The sequence below is a fragment of the Heptranchias perlo genome, chromosome 22, assembly GCF_035084215.1.
Source record: "Heptranchias perlo isolate sHepPer1 chromosome 22, sHepPer1.hap1, whole genome shotgun sequence".
NCBI classification, from domain to species: domain Eukaryota; kingdom Metazoa; phylum Chordata; class Chondrichthyes; order Hexanchiformes; family Hexanchidae; genus Heptranchias; species Heptranchias perlo.
The window spans coordinates 34,453,258-34,473,044 of NC_090346.1; the positions used below are offsets into that span (position 1 = coordinate 34,453,258).

At 38.8% G+C, this 19,787-nt stretch overlaps 1 protein-coding gene across 1 annotated transcript in view; it reads right to left on the reverse strand.

Annotated features, from left to right (window-relative positions):
- abcc1 (ATP binding cassette subfamily C member 1 (ABCC1 blood group)) overlaps positions 1-19,787 on the reverse strand; it is a 95,983-nt gene that overhangs the window by 52,975 nt on the left and 23,221 nt on the right. The window contains exons 5-13 of the mRNA XM_068003222.1: positions 18,945-19,067; positions 16,454-16,515; positions 13,424-13,555; positions 13,060-13,290; positions 10,633-10,810; positions 9,687-9,848; positions 4,849-4,941; positions 3,557-3,760; positions 372-518 (exon numbers count right to left, since the gene is read on the reverse strand). Of these exons, the coding sequence (XP_067859323.1) occupies positions 372-518; positions 3,557-3,760; positions 4,849-4,941; positions 9,687-9,848; positions 10,633-10,810; positions 13,060-13,290; positions 13,424-13,555; positions 16,454-16,515; positions 18,945-19,067 (1,332 nt within the window). The remainder of the gene's footprint in view (positions 1-371; positions 519-3,556; positions 3,761-4,848; positions 4,942-9,686; positions 9,849-10,632; positions 10,811-13,059; positions 13,291-13,423; positions 13,556-16,453; positions 16,516-18,944; positions 19,068-19,787) is intronic.

Here is a 19,787-nt window from a genome sequence, read left to right on the forward strand (position 1 = left end):
CCTGCCTGATTCAATTTTCAGGCAGGCCTTTAAATGAGCACCCAGCACACTCACCCAAAACAGGCGAGTTTAAATGTACAAATTAGGACCACGATTGCAATTTTAATGTACAAATGGGCAGAACATGTGCTGTGCTAGTCTCAGTTGTACTGGTGTTGAGCGGCTTAACCAGTGGTCCTTAAAAGGAACCGCTTGAGGCTGCTCAGGAAAAGCTATGTTTTGGTTTTTAAAAAAAAACGAAAGATTTTTGTGGAACTAGGAGGATCAATCACAAAAACCTTCTGTCCCACTGCCAGCCTGTTCTCGCCCCACCTTATCAGTACATTATTAATAATAAATACATGGTTTTATCAGTATGAGGATTTACTCACTTGCACTATACTACTGATGACCATGGGGAGCATATTGAGTGGGAATCTGAGAATGTTAAAAAGTGCCAAAGAAACAAAAGCTTTCTGAGCATCCAACACGTTCTTCTCATCTATGAGCACATACACTGCAAACGTAGATAAAGCAACCTATTCAAAATGAAAGGAAAACAAGTAATAATTAATTTCTTACAATTCTGTAGATAATGTGGAGGTATTGCTCAGAAATGGAATGGGCTTCATTTTATAATAAACATTTTATTGGACATAAGTTAATGTACCTTGCATGATATCCACTAATGTGCATTTGATATGATCAGAGTGTCTTCATAACTAACATAATACCATACTTATGGGGTCAGAAAATATCTTTTTTAGCAGCATACTATAACAATATCACCCATCAGATCCTATTACTAGATTATGCCTGCCTGCAGTAGGATTCCATCTCTACCAAAGCAAATAAGTCACACTAAAAAATAAATTTTACAATGAAACTATAATCAGACCTGGGAGCACCAAATGCAATCCTCAGTTTGGCATTTAAAAAAAATCAGCAGTTTACTGCTCAATCCCCACAACAGAGATGGTGGCTCAACTGCAATAGCCGAGTTACTTGGAAGAATACATCACCCACGCAATGTGGAACTTCTGCAATATGGTTTGTATCCCCAGTGCAGTCCCACTTATGCTAGCACTAATAGCCTTAACTGTGTTAATGTATGAATTGTGCAATTTAGCACATTGAAGCCTTTTCACATAGTCAGCAATATGCAATGGATCATTCAGAAAACATAGGCTAAATGTCTCATGTTTTTACTGCCTCATCGCCATAAATTACCACCCATGTAACCGGTTACATCAACAGTAAGTTTTTACACGTTTTTTTTTAAAAAGCATCTCTTAAATCTTGAACCATTATCTCCAAAATAAAGATTTTACTGTTACTGCTCAAACACAATTGACAATTTTACAGCTCAACTCGTCGAGATTTACAGACGAGTTCAAAGACGTAAAACAGTGCTCCATTGGAGAGTATTACTTGAAATGTTCAATTTGCAGATTAGCATTGACAATTTACTGCAACACACAAACCAGTTCCAATTGCAATTGAACAAGAAAATTTTGTAGCCTCGATTATTTGATAAGAAAGGTTACCATGTTTAAGAGGTGGGGGTGGGGGAGGAGGAGATGGAATACATTGAATAAGAAACTTCTGGCAATAAAAAGGTGGAAGTGCTGTTGGTCAAAAATAATTAGAAATACATTTTAGTTGATTTTGTAGAATCCTTTTTTACTTGTATATCGGAGCTTCAAAATTAAAACAATGGGTGTGACAGATCCATAAAACAGAAGTTACAGAAACACAATGAAATTATATTTTAAAGTTATGGGGACAATAACTTTTACATCAAAAGTCACCATTTCTGAGTCCACTAATAATTCGATAAACTTTGCGGCTCTTTCCGTGGATTATTGTATAAATACACCCTCCTGCTCTTCCTGCAGCATTGCTGTAAGCCACAAAGACCAGGAAAGTCCAAGGTTTGATACTGATCTGTGGAAAGTTAGCTAATCTCATCCATGCTCTCATTAGCAGATAAATGTGCTAACAAACCATCAGCACCCCTCAGTGGTCAAAGGGGAAGAGAAACAATTTTTAAAAAACATATATCAGCCATGGTCACCATGCAGTGCTGGAAAGTACACAAATGTGGATGTTGAGTGAGGACAAGATCAAGTCTGTCTGTGATACCCCATGAACAAATAGTTTGCTGACACTCAATGTCAAGGGTCACTTGGGTACCATAGAGCTGCTGGCACCTATATCCAACAAGAGTCAGTACCCTCAGGTGAAGAAAGAAAGAAAAAATTCTCAAGTACAGCTGAATCCACTTGCAAAATATGCAGTCCAGATTCCTAGTAATGCCCCAAAACCAGGCAAATTGTTCCCAAATCCCAGTTTTGTTCCTTACATAAGTCAGTGAAGGTATAATCAGTCCTGTTTTATGTGAATCTGGTTACATCTGTTCGAATTTATTGAACAGAATCCTACTGTATAAATTACATTGGACAGCGATTAGTTGGTCTGGACCACATCAGTGTTTTTTTAAACTGAGAGCAACACACAGGGGACTGCTGTAGAACACACTGTATTTTACCTTTATTCTTCAACATGTTCCCTACAATAAACATGCTCTTAAAATAGGTCTAGAATTCTTTCCAGTCATAAATTCCTTCCTCAAGACAACACTTTACTAGTATAATATATTGTAGGCAGTAACATAACTCTGCTGTGCATACTTTAACCTAATGTAGACATAATAAAATCGCTTTTACACAGGGCTTCCCTCGTCAGCTCTAAGCTCTGACAGTTGTATACAAATATTATCTGGTCCCTTGCTGTTTTTTTCCTATGAACATACAAACCTGAAAAACATTATAAATCACATAAAACTCTTTCCTCAAAGAGCTATTTTTTGGTCTTGTTTTAAAAATTCAAAGTCAGATCAGAAAATGTGCAACACAGAAGCAGTTAACAAGCATGAAGTTTTATATGAATCAGACATAACTCAACTTTTGCAGTAACATTTTAGTGTAAAAGTCATGACAACCAGATGAAAAGGCTCCATAATCAAAAAATATCTATTTGTCCCATGGTCCTACTGCTCTCATACGACTAATATTTATGCATATACTATTAGATGTGCAGAGCAATAATTTTCACTTCAAACAATTTACATTGAGTTTTAACATTTATGCACAAAAACTGCCTTCTTCTTTCAACACTCGCCACTGTCATGTTCTTATACATTCATTAAAATCGGTGGTTTTATGGCAGTTCTTAGAGACCTGGGCATGAATTCTAAGGCTGCAATCTAAAGAGATTTAGATAAAGTAGGTGAAAACTATAAATTGACTAAAAGTTGTCCTAGTACTCATTCTGTATGTAGGTAGGTAGGTAGGGAGGTATGGTTTTATTAATTTGTGGCATTTTTTAAAATTACATTTTTAGGCAGTTTTTGTGCTATTGCCATTACAGCTCAAGTCACTGATGCACAACGTTCATGGACTAATGTTAAGGTCTTGCAATATCAACAAAAAGCGTATCCACATATTCCTAACATTTTTGGATGAGGTTTTATTTTGCCCCAGTCCAAACAATCCACAGACTGCATTTCACTTACCAGAAACGGTGCACAGACCCACGTGAATGATGAAATTGCTGAGAGATAGGCAGCACTTTTGAGCACTTGGAGTTCCTTCTGTCTAATGTGCAGCACCTTTTCCTTAAATGCCAGCTCCCAGGCATATAGCTTTAATACTCTTATTCCATTTAGAATCTCATTCATCAGTTTGATACGGTTGTCTTTTTCTTTCATCTGTGTCACCTGAATTAAAAAAAAATAAAATTGCATCTTCATCAGATTAACAGTTCAATATTGTCGATTCTTCCTTTTGTTAAAGGAAATGTCGGACCAATTTTTAATATTTTACCCATTTCATTCATAAAATAATTTTATAGTAACTTAAGGAACCCCTGTGGTGTTACTCACAGATAGTCTTGGATCTAGAGCATAGTTCAGATGTTTGGCTGTTCATGTGGCCTATGTCTTTAAGACCACTGCTTCAAATAGACAAATCTAAATCATTGTAGCTACTTATAGACTTCTGAGGTCAGTTGCAATTGCTTTAATATTTCAAGGTTTAGGTCAATAACTGGCTTTTTGTTTTGACATAATGCAACCTCAACAGTGTGACAAAAGGGTGCGGAATGCATACACACATTGCATGAACAGTGACTTTCAATTTATTAGCTCTGATTAGGCTATCAATTTGGCGTTAATGGTGATCATTTGCATCACATTGACACCAGAAATGCAGAGAACATAAAAATATATAACGTCAACACTTCCAGGAAAATAGACAGCTTGGCTTCTGCAGCATTAGCACCTCGAAATGATAATGCACTGCTGGCACGTCACATCATTTACAATACAACTAGAGCTGATACATAGCCAACTAGCACTAAATTAGCAGTCCCACTTCAGAGCCTCACAAGAAAGTTGGTGTACGTGAAAAATGTCACAATGGTGTAGTGGGAGCTCCTCTGAGATTGGTGTTCAGGTACATCGTTGAGAAAAAGCAATGGGACATCAAGCTTCTGTTGTACTTGACTTGGTTGATGCCGGCAACTTCAAAATAAAAACATTCAGAAGACTACGCTTAAAATAATTTTGATATCAGATGTCATTAAGATTGTTTTTGAGGTCGAAGAGCTATTTAAAGTATATAGGATAGTTGAATTTGCAGAGAAGATTGATATTTTTCAGATTCATTAGATTCTTCATTTTATTGGTTACATCTTGTGAAATTCAAGAATACATCACACTATTAATTTACACAAAACCAAGGCAAATTAAGAATATATTAACATGGATAAATGTGACACAAACTTCAAAAGGAAAGTTCACTTTACCTGGAGGTTTTTTGTCTTCATTGCAATCACACCATTTATAGGGACCAACAGAATCATGACAGCCACTCCCGCTAGCACAGAGGGACCCAGATTCTGAACAAGTACAAAAACATTAAAACGGTGAGTAAAATTTGTATAGCTGTTACCAAAGATTTAGAAATCTTTCACTGAATTATACACTGGAATTAAAATACTACAATCTACATAACATCACACCCATTGTGGCATTTAAATTTATGGCTTATAAAACAAAGATATGGTAGAAAGAAGCTCCCATATGGCAATACTACCAAAAATATGAGGAATTATTTAAAACATTTTAAATAGTAAGTGATATTTGAAGAACAAGACCACAGATGAAGTCCTTAAATGGCATTCTGATCTTAATTCCTTCAGTACAGTTCAAGCAAATCCAAGATTTCTTTTCTATAAAAAACAAAATATGCTGTAACCTTGTATTTGGGAAAGGTAGGAATGTTAGCATTATGCAAACATCTTTACCAACCTCCTTGATTTTAAAAACACCACACTGATGAAGTTCCTACTTTTCTAAACTCAATTTCCCCCAGTAAGGTACAAATAAGCCAGTTATAAGGACTCCAGTTTTAACTCCAGATCAGTTTTCGGCAGGTGAGCTTTGGTTTCAGTTTAAAACTCACCCACCGCAGCCAAAAACAGACCCAGGGTATTTTAACTTCCAGGTCTCATTATAATCTCATCTGCAGGTTTCCTGCTGAATTGGCTGATCTGACCAGAAACCCGCTCACTTCTAGGGTGCAATTTCCAGTGGGTCACTCAGGAGGTCCATTTAAAGCAGGAATGCACCTTTAAAAGCAAGGCTGAATCTCTTGTGGCTTCTTTTGTTTCCAAGGTGCTAAAAGAATCTTCTCTGAAATGAGTAGGAGGCAGGTGCCAAGGTTCTCAGCAGCCTCCCTAGGAGGTGCTTGTGGAAGAGGTCAGAACTCCTGTTCCTCAGCAATTGCTATACACACTGTCCACCAGGCAACGAGAGAGATTGTAGAGGTCCTCAGCTCCAGGAATGTCATACCCAGGACCTGGATACAGTACAGGAAGCGCTTCAATGACCTTAGAGTAGCAAGTCTGAGTACTGCCCATCATTCTCTAGAACACATGGCAGCAGTCCTTCAACCTCCCTTCACTCTCAACAAATCAGTTTTCTCCATCACTTCCTTCATACCCAGCACAGGACCACACTATGCCACCCCTCATTCTTATTATAAACACACACTCACCTCTTCCTTGCTCCCTTCACACCAGCCAGCAGCACCATTTTCCTCTGCCTTGTTAGCCTTTGCACAATCACCAACTTTTTTCAGGACTCCTTCCTCACTCCACACACTTGCTTCTCATTCAACATCGTGCTCATCTTGCTTCTTCTCCCTTTCAGCATATGCACATCCAGCACAAGCCCCACACATAGTCACTCACTAACTCTCATACTCTTTCTGTAGTCATGATGTGGAGATGCCGGTGATGGACTGGGGTGGACAAATGTAAGGAATCTTACACCACCAGGTTATAGTCCACCAATTTTATTTTAAAATCACAAGCTTTCGGAGATTATCCCCTTCGTCAGGTGAGTGAGTGAATAAGAGGTTCTCAAATCGCATATCTTATATTAGGCTGGGACACCATCACACCGATCAAAAGGTGTCGTTGGTGTGCAGACAGGTTAGCCATGGAAAACAGTAGGTCCCAGTATGCTGAATACACATTGTGTCAAATTACACAGACAGAGAGAAAGAGACCCAAAAGGCAGAGAGAGAGAGAGAGAGAGAGAGAGAGAGAGAGAGAGAGAGAGAGAATATTAAAAACAGATAACTTTTTTTTCCCCCTTGCTGGTGGGGTTACGTGTAGCGTGACATGAACCCAAGATCCCGGTTGAGGCCGTCCTCATGGGTGCGGAACTTGGCTATCAATTTCTGCTCGACGATTTTGCGTTGTCGTGTGTCTCGAAGGCCGCCTTGGAGAACGCTTACCCGAAGATCGGTGGCTGAATGTCCTTGACTGCTGAAGTGTTCCCCGACTGGGAGGGAACCCTCCTGTCTGGCGATTGTTGCGCGGTGTCCGTTCATCCGTTGTCGCAGCGTCTGCATGGTCTCGCCAATGTACCATGCTCCGGGGCATCCTTTCCTGCAACGTATGAGGTAGACAACGTTGGCCGAGTCACAGGAGTATGAACCATGTACCTGGTGGGTGGTGTCCGTGTCGATGATCTGGCATGTTTTGCAGAGGTTGCCGTGGCAGGGTTGCGTGGTGTCGTGGACGCTGTTCTCCCGTAAGCTGGGTAATTTGCTGCGAACGATGGTCTGTTTGAGGTTGGGTGGCTGCGACAACGGATGAACGGACACCGCGCAACAATCGCCAGACAGGAGGGTTCCCTCCCAGTCGGGGAACACTTCAGCAGTCAAGGACATTCAGCCACCGATCTTCGGGTAAGCGTTCTCCAAGGCGGCCTTCGAGACACACGACAATGCAAAATCGTCGAGCAGAAATTGATAGCCACGTTCCGCACCCATGAGGACGGCCTCAACCGGGATCTTGGGTTCATGTCACGCTACACGTAACCCCACCAGCAAGGGGAAAAAAAAGTTATCTGTTTTTAATATTCTCTCTCTCTCTGCCTTTTGGGACTCTTTCTCTCTGTCTGTGTAATTTGACACAATGTGTATTCAGCATACTGGGACCTACTGTTTTCCGTGGCTAACCTGTCTGAACACCAACGACACCTTTTGATTGGTGTGATGGTGTCCCAGCCTAATATAAGATATGCGATTTGAGAACCTCTTATTCACTCACTCACCTGACGAAGGGGATAATCTCCAAAAGCTTGTGATTTTAAAATAAAATTGGTGGACTATAACCTGGTGGTGTAAGATTCCTTACTCTTTCTGTAGGACAAAGTGCACAATAAATCATGAGAGGAGCAAGAACAGAAGAGGACCAGCTAATCTCACGATCCTGAGCAAAGTGGAACAGCAAACCATGGAAATTTGTGGGCCTGCCAGAGCTGTGTGCATCAGACATTTCAAACCTGGGGGCTTCATTGAACAGAGTCTCTGACAATTACTAGTACCCCTTCATTAAGCATTGGAAAAACGCACAATCTTGATTACATAAAACGACATTGCAATGGATGTCCTCTGCAACTGTTCAGCTTCCCAATGCAATCCTAGCTCTTGTCCCTTTTCTGTTTCTTCTAGGTCCTTCACAGCAGCCAAAGCCTCCACCCCAAAAAGAAACCTCAAGGGAGGAAAATCCTTCTGAGGAGACATGGTCATGCATTCCATCACTCCCAAGCACCAGCACAGAGATTAACATTTTGGCTAGGTTAGAGAGTGAAGTAGAGGGGTCTGCACATGGTGATGCACCTAGCACTAGTGCACAGAAGTAGTTGCTGGTGGCAGGGACACCCCAGGAGACAGCTAGTCAGAGGGTCCCCATCTCTGTCCTCCTCACCCAGCTCTGGTGAAGGACAGAAATGGGGACTTCAGGGGCCCAGCAATGAGAAGAAAGCTGCTTGCCTTACACTGACTGTTCTATGAGGCATTGGAAGTCCTGCCAAGGAGTTTCACCACCATGGGTGTAAGTACAGAGGAGTTCGCTTCTAGCCTGACTGGTGTAATCTCGAATGGTATCAGCACTCTGCAGTCTACCTTGAAAAGTGTAGCATCTCCAGGGACGCTGCAGCAGGGATCTCAACAGGAATCTGTGCTCACATGCTATGCGGCTTTGGTGGAAGCTCAAATGGCTGCCATGCCGACTCTGGGTTCAAACCTGTGCTCCTTAGAAAGACAGACGCCCACCTTGGAAAGACTGGTGGAGCAAGTGAACAGGGGCTTTCAAGGAGTCACTCATCTTCTGCAGGATGCTTTCCCGCAGGTAAGGTGGTGTACGGGTTATGTTTCTGTACTAGTATTCCAGAGGGCTGGACTAATGAGTGAGTTCAAATTCCACCACGGCAGTTTCAGAATTTTAAATCATTTTTTTTTTAATCTGGAAATAAAAAATTGCTCAGTAAAAGTGACCATGATGGTGTCAGATTGTTGTAAAAACCCAACTGGTTCACTAATGTCCTATACAGAAGGAAACCTGCTGTCCTTACCTGGTCTGGTGCACATATGACTCCAGTCCCACACCAATGTGCTTGACTCAACTGTCCTCTGAAATGGCTTAGTAAAACACTCAGTTGCATCAAACCGTTACAGAGAATACCACACGGACTGCAGCGGCTCAAGAAGGCGGCCCACCACCACCTTCTCAGGGCAACTAGGGATAGGCAATAAATGCCAGCCTTGTCAGCGATACCCACATCCTGAGAATAAATTTTAAAAATGAAGTTATGTGCCCCACCCCCATGGGAGTGGCAGGCACTTTGTCTCTCCACCAAAATGCAGAGGATGCTGGGTGAATTGAAATCTTCAAGAGTGAATTCTACTGATTTTGTTAGGTAAGGGTATCAAGGGATATGGATAGGAGGCAGGTAAATGGAGTTGAGGTACAGATCGGCCACGATCTAATTGAGTGGCAGGAAAGGCTCGAGGGACTGAATGGTCTACTCCTGTTCCTGCATTCCTATGCTCCTAAATCTACTAATGTTGAAACAGGCTAGTGTTGACCCCTTCAATCTGCAGTGCAATGATGTAATAAGTGAATCTGGAGCATGAAGCTGGAAAAGGCAAAAAAAAACTATTTAATCTATCCAAAAATAAATACAATTTAATAACCTACTGCAAATATTGCTTTAATAAGTAGCTCTGTGTTGAGGGAAGAAGAGAGTCTCTCCACCATTCTCTCTCCCCTATTAAATGAATTACCTGCCACAGGAAGTACATGGCCAGGATAACTTGGAGAGGTGCAGACCAGACCATGTTTAAGTAAGTTATCAAATCCATAATCTTTTGTGCATCCACAGACATCAAGTTTACAATTTCACCAACTGTGGAGGTTTTCCTTGCTGCATTTGAAATAATCATGGCCTTAGTACAGAACAAATAAAATTGATTACTCAAACGCATTCTTATAGCAATGCAAAGAGCAGTTATTGTAATATATACACAATAAGATTTAAACAATTCTGCTTAAGCTATAATTTAAAGTCATATGTTCAGGCAGTTAAATGTTTTCACATTTTGTAAAAATGTACTAACTATTCTGCAAAAAAAGACGCATTAGTCATTAGAAGCAGATTTGTTTCAATAGGATTCATCAGCTTAAAGCAGCTCTCTTTGACTGGCAAACATAGGACTCGACAGCAAAGCCCTGTAAGTATGATTTTTAAAAAAAACAAATACCCAATGTTGGCTTATTTAGGGATCTGTACAGAGTTATTTTTCCAGCAAAATTTTAAAATGCCCATTTCAACACAACTGTGTTAAAATTGATTTCCCAAAAAATAAAAAATTACTGATTGTGGAGCACCTGCCTTATGTTTAAAATGTAATTTGTTTTTAATTACTATTCTATGCAATCTTAAAATATGCATTTGCCATCCACTGAGGAAAATGATATCAAGTTGCTGAAATATGAAAATTTCCATGTTCCCATTAACCAGCAAAATGGCCAACTTCGACATTCACATTCGATTTCATGACAAAACTACAGGTTTTCCTACTCAGAGTATAATTGGTCATTACTGATTGATAATTCTGTCCACAGTTTTTTTTTTAACGTTTTCACCGTATAAAGTTCAAAAAGCACTATGTTGTAGTTTACTTTTCACATTTCAGGTGACATTAACCAGTTAGGAAAATGAACCCTTACCTTTCTATAAACTGCTCCTATTATAGCAGTTTTTAGTCTCATTCCAGTAACAAAACAAATGTGGAAATACTGATGAAGGAAGAGAGTCTGTATAAATGCACAGAAAAATAGCAGCAGAGCATAAAAGTAGCCGTGCCAGGTTGGAGCTTTATCATCATTCACAAACTGCAACAGCAACCTGTTAAAAGAAAAAAAAAGTAATTAAATGCCAGGAGTTATGTTTATAAACAATGTGGTAAACTCTTAAGTGCACAAGCTTTGGCTGCCCAGTTACACAGTACGTTAATGCAGTAATATATTACGCCACTGACTGAGCAAACTTGGGTTCGTAATTCTCAATTGTGAGTTCCTGATTTCAACTGGAAATATTACAGTGGTCACAAACAAAGCCAGGGAAAGTCAAAGAATTGATTTTGGTTATACTTCTTGTCGGGTGCTTAACGGAACCTCAAGTCACTGTTCACCATAAATTCAGCTCCCTTGGCTTGCTGGCCAGTCACTTAGGCTGATCAAAACCACGTGCAACATGATGTGGAGATGCCGGTGATGGACTGGAGTTGACAATTGTAAACAATTTTACAACACCAAGTTATAGTCCAGCAATTTTATTTTAAATTCACAAGCTTTCGGAGGCTTTCGCCTTCCTCACCTGAGGAAGGAGAAAGCCTCCGAAAGCTTGTGAATTTAAAATAAAATTGCTGGACTATAACTTGGTGTTGTAAAATTGTTTACAAACGTGCAACATGGGCATTATGTTCAACCCTGAGCTAAGCTTCATACTCCAAATCCTTTCCAATACTAGGTCCATTTACTTCCAACTCCGCAACAACGCCCCTTCTCCACCCCACCACAACATCTCTGCAACAAAATTTGTTATCCATGCTTCTGTCATAGCCAGAATCCATTACTTCAATGCGCTCCTTACTAGTCCCTTCTCTCCTGTCCACAACTCCAACTTGTCCAGAATGCTGCCACACATATCCTATCCCTCTAACGCATCAACCCTGTCCTCGCTAACTTACGCTGGTTCCCTGTCCCTCAAATGCATCCAATTCAAAATCTTAGTCCTCATTTTCAAATATCTCCTCCGCCTTGCACCTCCCCTAGTTCTGCAACCTCCTTCAACCATACATCCCCACTGACACCCTTTGGATCTTATGACTCTAGCTTCTTGTACATCAACAACAACTTGCATTTATATAGTGCCTTTAACGTAGTAAAACGTCCCAAGGCACTTCACAAGAGCATTTTCAAACAAAATGTGTCACCGGGCCACATAAGATGATATTAGGACAGGTGACCAAAAGCTTGGTCAAAGAGGTAGGTTTTAAGGAGCTTCTTAAAAGGTGGAGAGGTTAAGGGGTTTAGGGAGGGAATTCCAGAGCTTAGGGCCTAGGTAACTGAAGGCACGGCCGCCAATAGTGGAGCGATTAAAATCGAGGACGTGCAAGAGGCCAGAATTGGAGAAGTGCAGAGATCTCGGAGGGTTGTAGGGCTGGAGGAGGTTACATTGATAGAGAGGGGTGAGGCCATGGAGGGATTTGAAAACAAGGATGAGAATTTTAAAAATCAAGGCAGTCCCGAACTATCCTCCCTTTGCCACATCATTGGTGGCAGAGCCTTCAGCTATCTTGGCCCTCGCCTCTCGGGTTCCCTCCCTAAATCACTCTGCTCTCTACGTCTCCGTTCGTCTTTTAAAACGTCTCAAAACCCATCTTTTCGACCTAGCGTTCAGTCACTTCTTCAAAACTCTCTCCAATGGCTTGGCATTCATCTCATTATTTCTTTGTAAAGTGCCTTGGGGCACCTTGTATGTTAAAGACATTATATAAATGCAAGCTCTTTTTGTCTGATGTTTCAGTTGAATGTTTGAGCATACTGTGCTCATAAAGTGAAGATAAATTTGAAAAATGGGTTTAACCCCACCTTTTCCCCTGTGACGCTCGAGCTTAATCAGGCACAGATTTGCCAGGCTTGTACCATGGCATCTATTCAGTACCTTATTGCAGTTTTTTCCAAAGCACACACAGATTCTTGACATTGGAACCACTATCACCAAAACTGTTACTTTGTAATGAATGTCAGGGAGGAAAAGAAAACAAAACCAGCTCTTATTGAGGACAATGCATAATCGTGCGCTGTGCTGATAAGTGTTAAAGTTTTAACCTGAAATTTAAGTGTGTCAACAACCCCTTCTAAAACACAGTTCACATAGTAGCCAATTGCTGCTAAAAAATAATCAAAACTAATTATTCTTTCATTCATGTAAATCTATATTTATGCTGCAAGATAAGTAGCACAAAATCATGTGGAATCAGGTTAAAAAATACATAAGATTGGTTCAATGGATATCAATAATTGTCCAAAGAACATTATAGAAATAATTTTGCTTTTAATGACTATTTTTCTAACCATTGTGCAACTCACTTCAGAATTTCAGGACTGGCAAACATCAACAGGTCATGGATAATCTTATGAAGGAAGCTCATCATAAAGTATGGTCCAAAGGCTCTACAAAGTGCTTTCAGTAACGAAGGCTGCAAATTCTGTTTCTTCTTTAAAATCAATACTTGTGCTTCCTCAGGTTCCCCAGCATTCTCATGCTCCTTTTTGGCCGTGCTTCTTGGTTTCTTTGGAGAGTACAGCATTTCACTTGGTCTTTTCCAAATGAAAAAACACTAATTAATTAAAAATGACTTGGAGCATACTAATAAATAGCACCATTTACAGAGACTATTTGAAAACTGAAATTAGTTTTGTCATGAATAAAATTTACAAATAAACCCTTTACCTAGTTATCTTAGAACATTCCTTCTCCCATTCTTCAACTAGTTGTGGTACAACCACTTTAGATTTATCCTCCTTATTTAAAGACCATAAATCATCTGCCTCCAATGGCCGTTTATATCCCAACTTTGTCATCCTGAAGAAGTAATGCAAGAAATTACGTGTTAATGTGTCATTTTTTTTTAAAACTAAGAAACCAAGGTAAAGAGTCACAGCCCATAGTGCAGGACATTTCTGAGGATTAAAAAATGAAGAAAAGAAAAATTAGGATGCAGTGATTAAGCGGACACAAAATACAAGATCAAAATTAGCTTCCAACTAAAGAACCGAAGGTCTTGGTTTTACATCACAGAAAATTTCATAGGTTACTATTGTTTTACTGCAAGAGGCAAACCATACAAGACAAGATAAAACTGAGCAAAAAAAAAATTAATGTGCCAGCTTCTGCGAAGTTCATTTCCCCCCTCCCCACTTTACTAGATTACTTTCAGACAGTGACAGTGGAGTCATCTTGAGATCGGGTGCCATTTCCCTTGCGATGGCCCCAAGACAAAGTTTGGATTGGGCCTTAACATTTTACTAGACAATTATACTAAATGCTACCTACTTAACGTGGTGTCAAATCCACACATGTAGGATTGTGAAACAGCATGTTTGCAATAAGAAATCTAAAAATAGTTGACATGATAAGCAATAGATAACAAGAATAAATGACATCGAACAATTATAAAGGTCTTGAAACACCATATGACAGCTCAGAAACTAGCTTTTCATACAATGAAGTCTTGTATAATATCCAAGTAGTAGAGTGGTGCTTATAGTTTTGTAAGTATTGAATTTCGTCTTCTCCTCCTTCCACTTCAGCTAAGACTGCAGGAGGGTGAGTGGGGTAGATGCAAAGGCGCACACACGCGCGCACACCCACTTCCTCCTTTGCCCTTTCGTTCTATGGAACCTCAAAGATGGACTGCTGCACTCACTATCAGCAGTCCTGAAGTGAAAGTCTGTCCCAAAATCAGCACTTAAAATTTGGCTAGGATCCAAAGACCAGAGCTCCCATCCGGGACAGACTCCCATTAACTTATGCCGCTGGGACTGAATGCCTGTGATTCTCTTTCCTTTACCAGAGGCAGAGAGTTTTTTTTTAAATATAATAAAATGGGATGCCTATTTAATAATAATGAGTGAACCAGCAGAAAAATTAAATAAGCCTCCCACTTGTGCTCGGTGCTACATCGCACATCAGCGTGTCCCATAGAGCGTAGGTGTCTTTTACTGGATCCGCTCAGAACCCCTGACTGGCACTTGCACGGGTTGCACAGCCCTAGCACTGCCCCTGCATGAGATGATCTACATTACTAGTTGTGTGGCTGGTACACAAATGTTGTACAACAAATGGGGCAGTGGGATGTAGGTTTGTGTCCCCATTCCCAAAAAACCCCAAGTTCGCTATCCCTCTGCGGGAGTTGCTAAGCAGAAGCAAACAGTTCACAAAAGTAAATTTGAATCTCCACCAACTAAATTAAAGAGAATAACATTTGTGTCCCAAATTGTCCTTTTTCATCTAGGTTTAACTACTGATTTCAAGATTACCAATTTCCAAGTGGGAGAGGGAAAATGTCACGTCACTAATGAATTGTTAACTAGATTTTCCACCTCCTTTTATCAACTTATATATTTCAAACTAGATAAATTTGCTAAAATACAAACTTTAATTTTTGGAATTCTTTAAAATATTGTCTATACTTACACAGATTAAACACCTGATAAACAAGATATTAGTTTTAAAATGGTGAGGTATAACACGGGATTGGAAAACTACACAATTAAAAGTGTTCTTATAACAGAAACAAATAAGGGGAAATTAGACACTTCAGTGTCAGCACACTGAGGAACTATATGATTAAAATGTGATCTTGCATTGCTGCCAATATCAATTAAAATGAAACACACAGCTTTGCCCTCAATAACTTTCGAATAATGAACTTTCTGAAATCAAATGCAATTTTGATTAAGCTGAAAAGGATCACTGGTCACTACTTAGTAGTAATGAATAGATGATTAAAAACCCAAAGAGGTTATAATTTCTGTACTAGTACAAAAAAGTTCAACTATTTCTTTACTTTGGGGAAAAAAAAATACAAATTTTTCTGCCTTCAATTTTGTCTTCAAAATACATGCATTAACTAGCCAATTTCCTGTAGCATTGCTTACTTCAAGTCAGCTGATACGCTGTTTAGCTTGGTATAACACTATATACTGTTGCTAAGATGGAGCTGTCTCTTCAAGGTCACAAAAATCTATTTTTGAGTAAAGAGAGTCTCAGTTCAGAGTTTAATTGTAGTCTGATGAGGGAACTGTGGAGATTAGAACATACTGGACAGTTTCAGTTTCTAGTATTAAATGACTGGCTTTCTTTCTCTTTCTTTAGGTTTGCTTTGTACCTGGAACAAACTATAATGCCTGATGTACTGTTTTTATTTATCTACTAGCGGATCTCCCATAGCCTGGCTTATGGAATGTTGGGAAAAACAGTTTTATAAGGACATGCACAATGTATTATTCTACTGCTAAAATGAAACTTTGCATTTTTAAAGGCCATAATATCTCATTGTTGTGCAGTAAATATAGCTTCAAGTCAATTAGAGTTTGATTATTGTTCGGTGAAGGAACAATGGAGAATAGAAAACTTCCACAAGTCAGCTTAGACTCCAAACCAGAAGCATCCAGCATTAAATGACTAGTTTTCAAAAGATTTTTTTGCATCTGTAGCAGTTGCCAGTCAAAATACATGCATATGCATCATATATTAGTTTATTAGGTTTCATTACTTAGGCATCAATCATGGGTCGTTCATATCCATTTTAAATTTATCTGTAGGAAAACCAAACCTATGTGACATAATTTTAATCTCTACACATTACAAATGAGTGGTAATGTAAAATAAAGCTATTTTAGATTACCTTTCATATTAATTTTAAGAATGCACATGACATAACTGCAGACTGACCAAATACTTTATATTCGCACGTACCCCGTAAACCACCAAAACGTTATCCTGGACAGGAATGAAGCACTCAGCTCAGGGCAGAGATTCTAGACAAAGAAGTAAAGAAAAATAGTTACTGTCTCAACAAAAAAAAATCCAATTGGTGAATTTAACTAAGCATTGAATGTAAGCATTGATAAAGTCCCTGAAAAAAAACGTAGCAAAGGTGTGAGCTTACAATGTTAGAGAAGCAGCAGCAGCAAAATAATGGGATAAAACTAGCAACACAATAACAGAGGTGGACATTGTTTCAGTTGAACAACAATTTGTAGAATTTCCTTCATCTCCTACTTTTCAGGATCAATCAAGCAAACCAAGTAAAAAGTTTTCTAAATTAGCTGAATATGCAATTTTATGGTAAGGCAAACAGTATAGGACAGCTTGCTAATATTCAAAAGGATCTGGCATACCTCAACAGTTGCCAAATTATCGCATGAATGCTAAGTAATCCAAATGGCTTTGAATAACTTTGATTTGAAAGAGTAGGCAGGGAAAGCAGTTTGAAAGAGTTTCTAAAACTCTTGTGTCCAAGAAAGTGGTGTTATACAGTTAATATATCAGAGAGACTGCACTTACAACACAATGGAAGCCAATTACAACAGTTGCCTTTGAGTACTTCCAATTATTTGTTATTCATCTTGTATGTCATTGTAGGTCAGGAACAAAGTTAACTTTTCACTTCAATATATATTAAAGCTTTAAAAATATTTTAACATATAGTAATTAAGTGTAAAGAAAGCACTAAGAAAATCTTAATTTTTGAAATTATTGAATACTTTTACTGGATTATTTGTACTGCATTAAACTTGGGTTACTGTATTTACCAAAGGAACATGGAGGCATTGGAAACGGTGGAGGAGGCAAACATGACTCCTGGGCTTGTTCTTGGAATATAATCTTGTGCTTTTCTATTAAGAAATTTCATCCTGAATTTACATTGAAGAAGCATTGATGCAAGAGGGAAGAGTCTAGAATTTGATTTGACTGCTCAGCCTTCAACAAAATTCACCAAATAAGTGGCTCCATGTGGAAAGTAACTTTCAAATTTTGTGCCTTAGCCCCTTAATATGCTAATTTTTTTTGTTTTGCCTGCTTTACTTGCTCTTTATATGATTTTTTAAGGAGCAAATAATTGGTTCTGGCTAACAGGCTTTTTTCACTTTGTCTTGGCTATTGGTCCTGAAACAGACAACTCTGGAGGTTCATCAGTTGGTACTGATTGGTGGGCTGGTGCCGATGTTCTGAATTTTCAAGAAATGAGACTGGCAGATTTGAAAACAAAAACATTTGATACTCAAAGATCTACTTAACAGACATTTAACATAACATTTACACCTGTGAAAGCTGTGGTGACTTAGTCCCAAAACTTGGCAAAGACAGGTCTGGTGCAAAAAAAAACAGAAATTCTACCTTGACTGGAGGGGGCAGGGAGGGTTTAAAGGGGATGGGAGAAAAGAACTGATGCTACGGCATAGGTCCAGTAGCTTTATACAATGTCAGAGACCACGTGTAGCATCTTCTATCTGCAACATCAGGATTCAATTTTCATATACATACTTAGCATGAGATTTTCTCAGTACCTAGAAAGCTAGGTTTAACTCCGACATTGGGCAGAATACTTAAAAAAGAATCCGGGCTCTTCATTACATCAAAATCTCATTAAGAGTGGCATCATCCTAAATTTGCAATGGTTGCCAAACAATATCCAACTGCAGATTAGCTGAAGTCAGAAAATTCCAAACCAGGAGTCTCTGGAGCTTCTTAGCTTTCCAGGGCAGTAATTAGTAGTTAAGAACACTGGAACATAGTTATGAATGAACCACAACATTTGTAAATGGGATCAGAATATAGTTGGAAAAAAATGCAATCTAAACTGGAAAACAAACTGTTACAATTAACACAAAAGCAAAATACTGCAGGAAATCTGAAATAAAAGCAGAAAATGCTGGAAACATTCAGCAGGTCAAGCAGCATCTGTGGAGAGAGAAAGAGCATTAACATTTCATGTCAACGACCTTTCATCAGAACTAGAAGAAGTTAGAGATTTAAGTTTATAAGCTGATAAAATCTCTAACTGATGAAAGGTCATCGACCTTTTCTCTCTCCACAGATGCTGCCTGACTGGCTGAGCGTTTCCAGCATTTTTGTTTTTATTTGTTACAATTAATTTTTGCATATTTAAAATTCTCAACTCCAAATAACTATTCTCACCCACAAACCCATAATTTTTTCATTGAAGAGTAAAAATTGCACTTCTGAACTGCCAGCAGTACACATCATGAAACTGTGCAGTCTCACTCACGATTTTCCATCATTAATTTTAATGCGTACCTGGGAGTGCAGAAGCCGATTTTTTAAACCCCTAGTTTCCAGAAAAACATTTGCTGTCTTTTAATATCATGAAGCATTAATAGCATTTTATTTCACAATATAAAGACCTGCCGAAATTTATTTTAAAAAGATCAATAATACTCACAGAATCCTTAACAGATTCAAAGAGAGGAGGCTGATCCGCTAAGCATGAAAGTACAAGTTCTATTAATACCAGAGGAAAATAGATGTAAAAGGTGACGTCCCGAAAAACATCAATGTCAGATCCCTAAAAAAAAATTTAAAAAGACAAAACATTACTACGCAGAAGCTATTTTATTCAGATTGTGATCTTCTTTCTGCTGAAAATTTATAATTTGTGCAATGAAGCATTGGTTGCACAAACACACCAAGTAATATATTCAACAAAGGACTCAAAAAAAGATAAATTGTGAATAGTTAAATTCGTTTTAATGGAACGGACGTCTTCACTGCCTTCAATAAAAAAAAAGCTGCTACCAACCCGGAAATCTCTCTTCCTGGCACGATTAGTCATCACACAACAATATGCTTTTTCAGCACAAGCACAAAGTGTCACATTCATGAATACATGCACACTTTTTAATTGACCATAGAAAGTCTCAAAACTTTGTATTAATTTAAATGAAGAAACACAGGAGCTACACAGCTTATTAATTTCAACTATAAAGCTATGATGGAGAAAATAAAATACATGTAATTAATCCCATTGAAAATATCGCCTTATGCTTTCATCATTAATCAACAACTTGCATTTATATAGCACCTTTAACATACAAAATATCCCAATATGCTGCACAGAGGAAGGGAGAAAAAAAAAGACATGAAGGGTAAGTTGGGAGAAGTGACTAAAAGCATGGTCGAAACAACCGGTTTTAAAAAGATATTTAAAAGGCGGAAAGAAGCAGATGTTAAGGGAAGGAGTTCCTGAAAGTGGGCTAAAGTGGTTGAAGGCTCAGACTGCAACAGC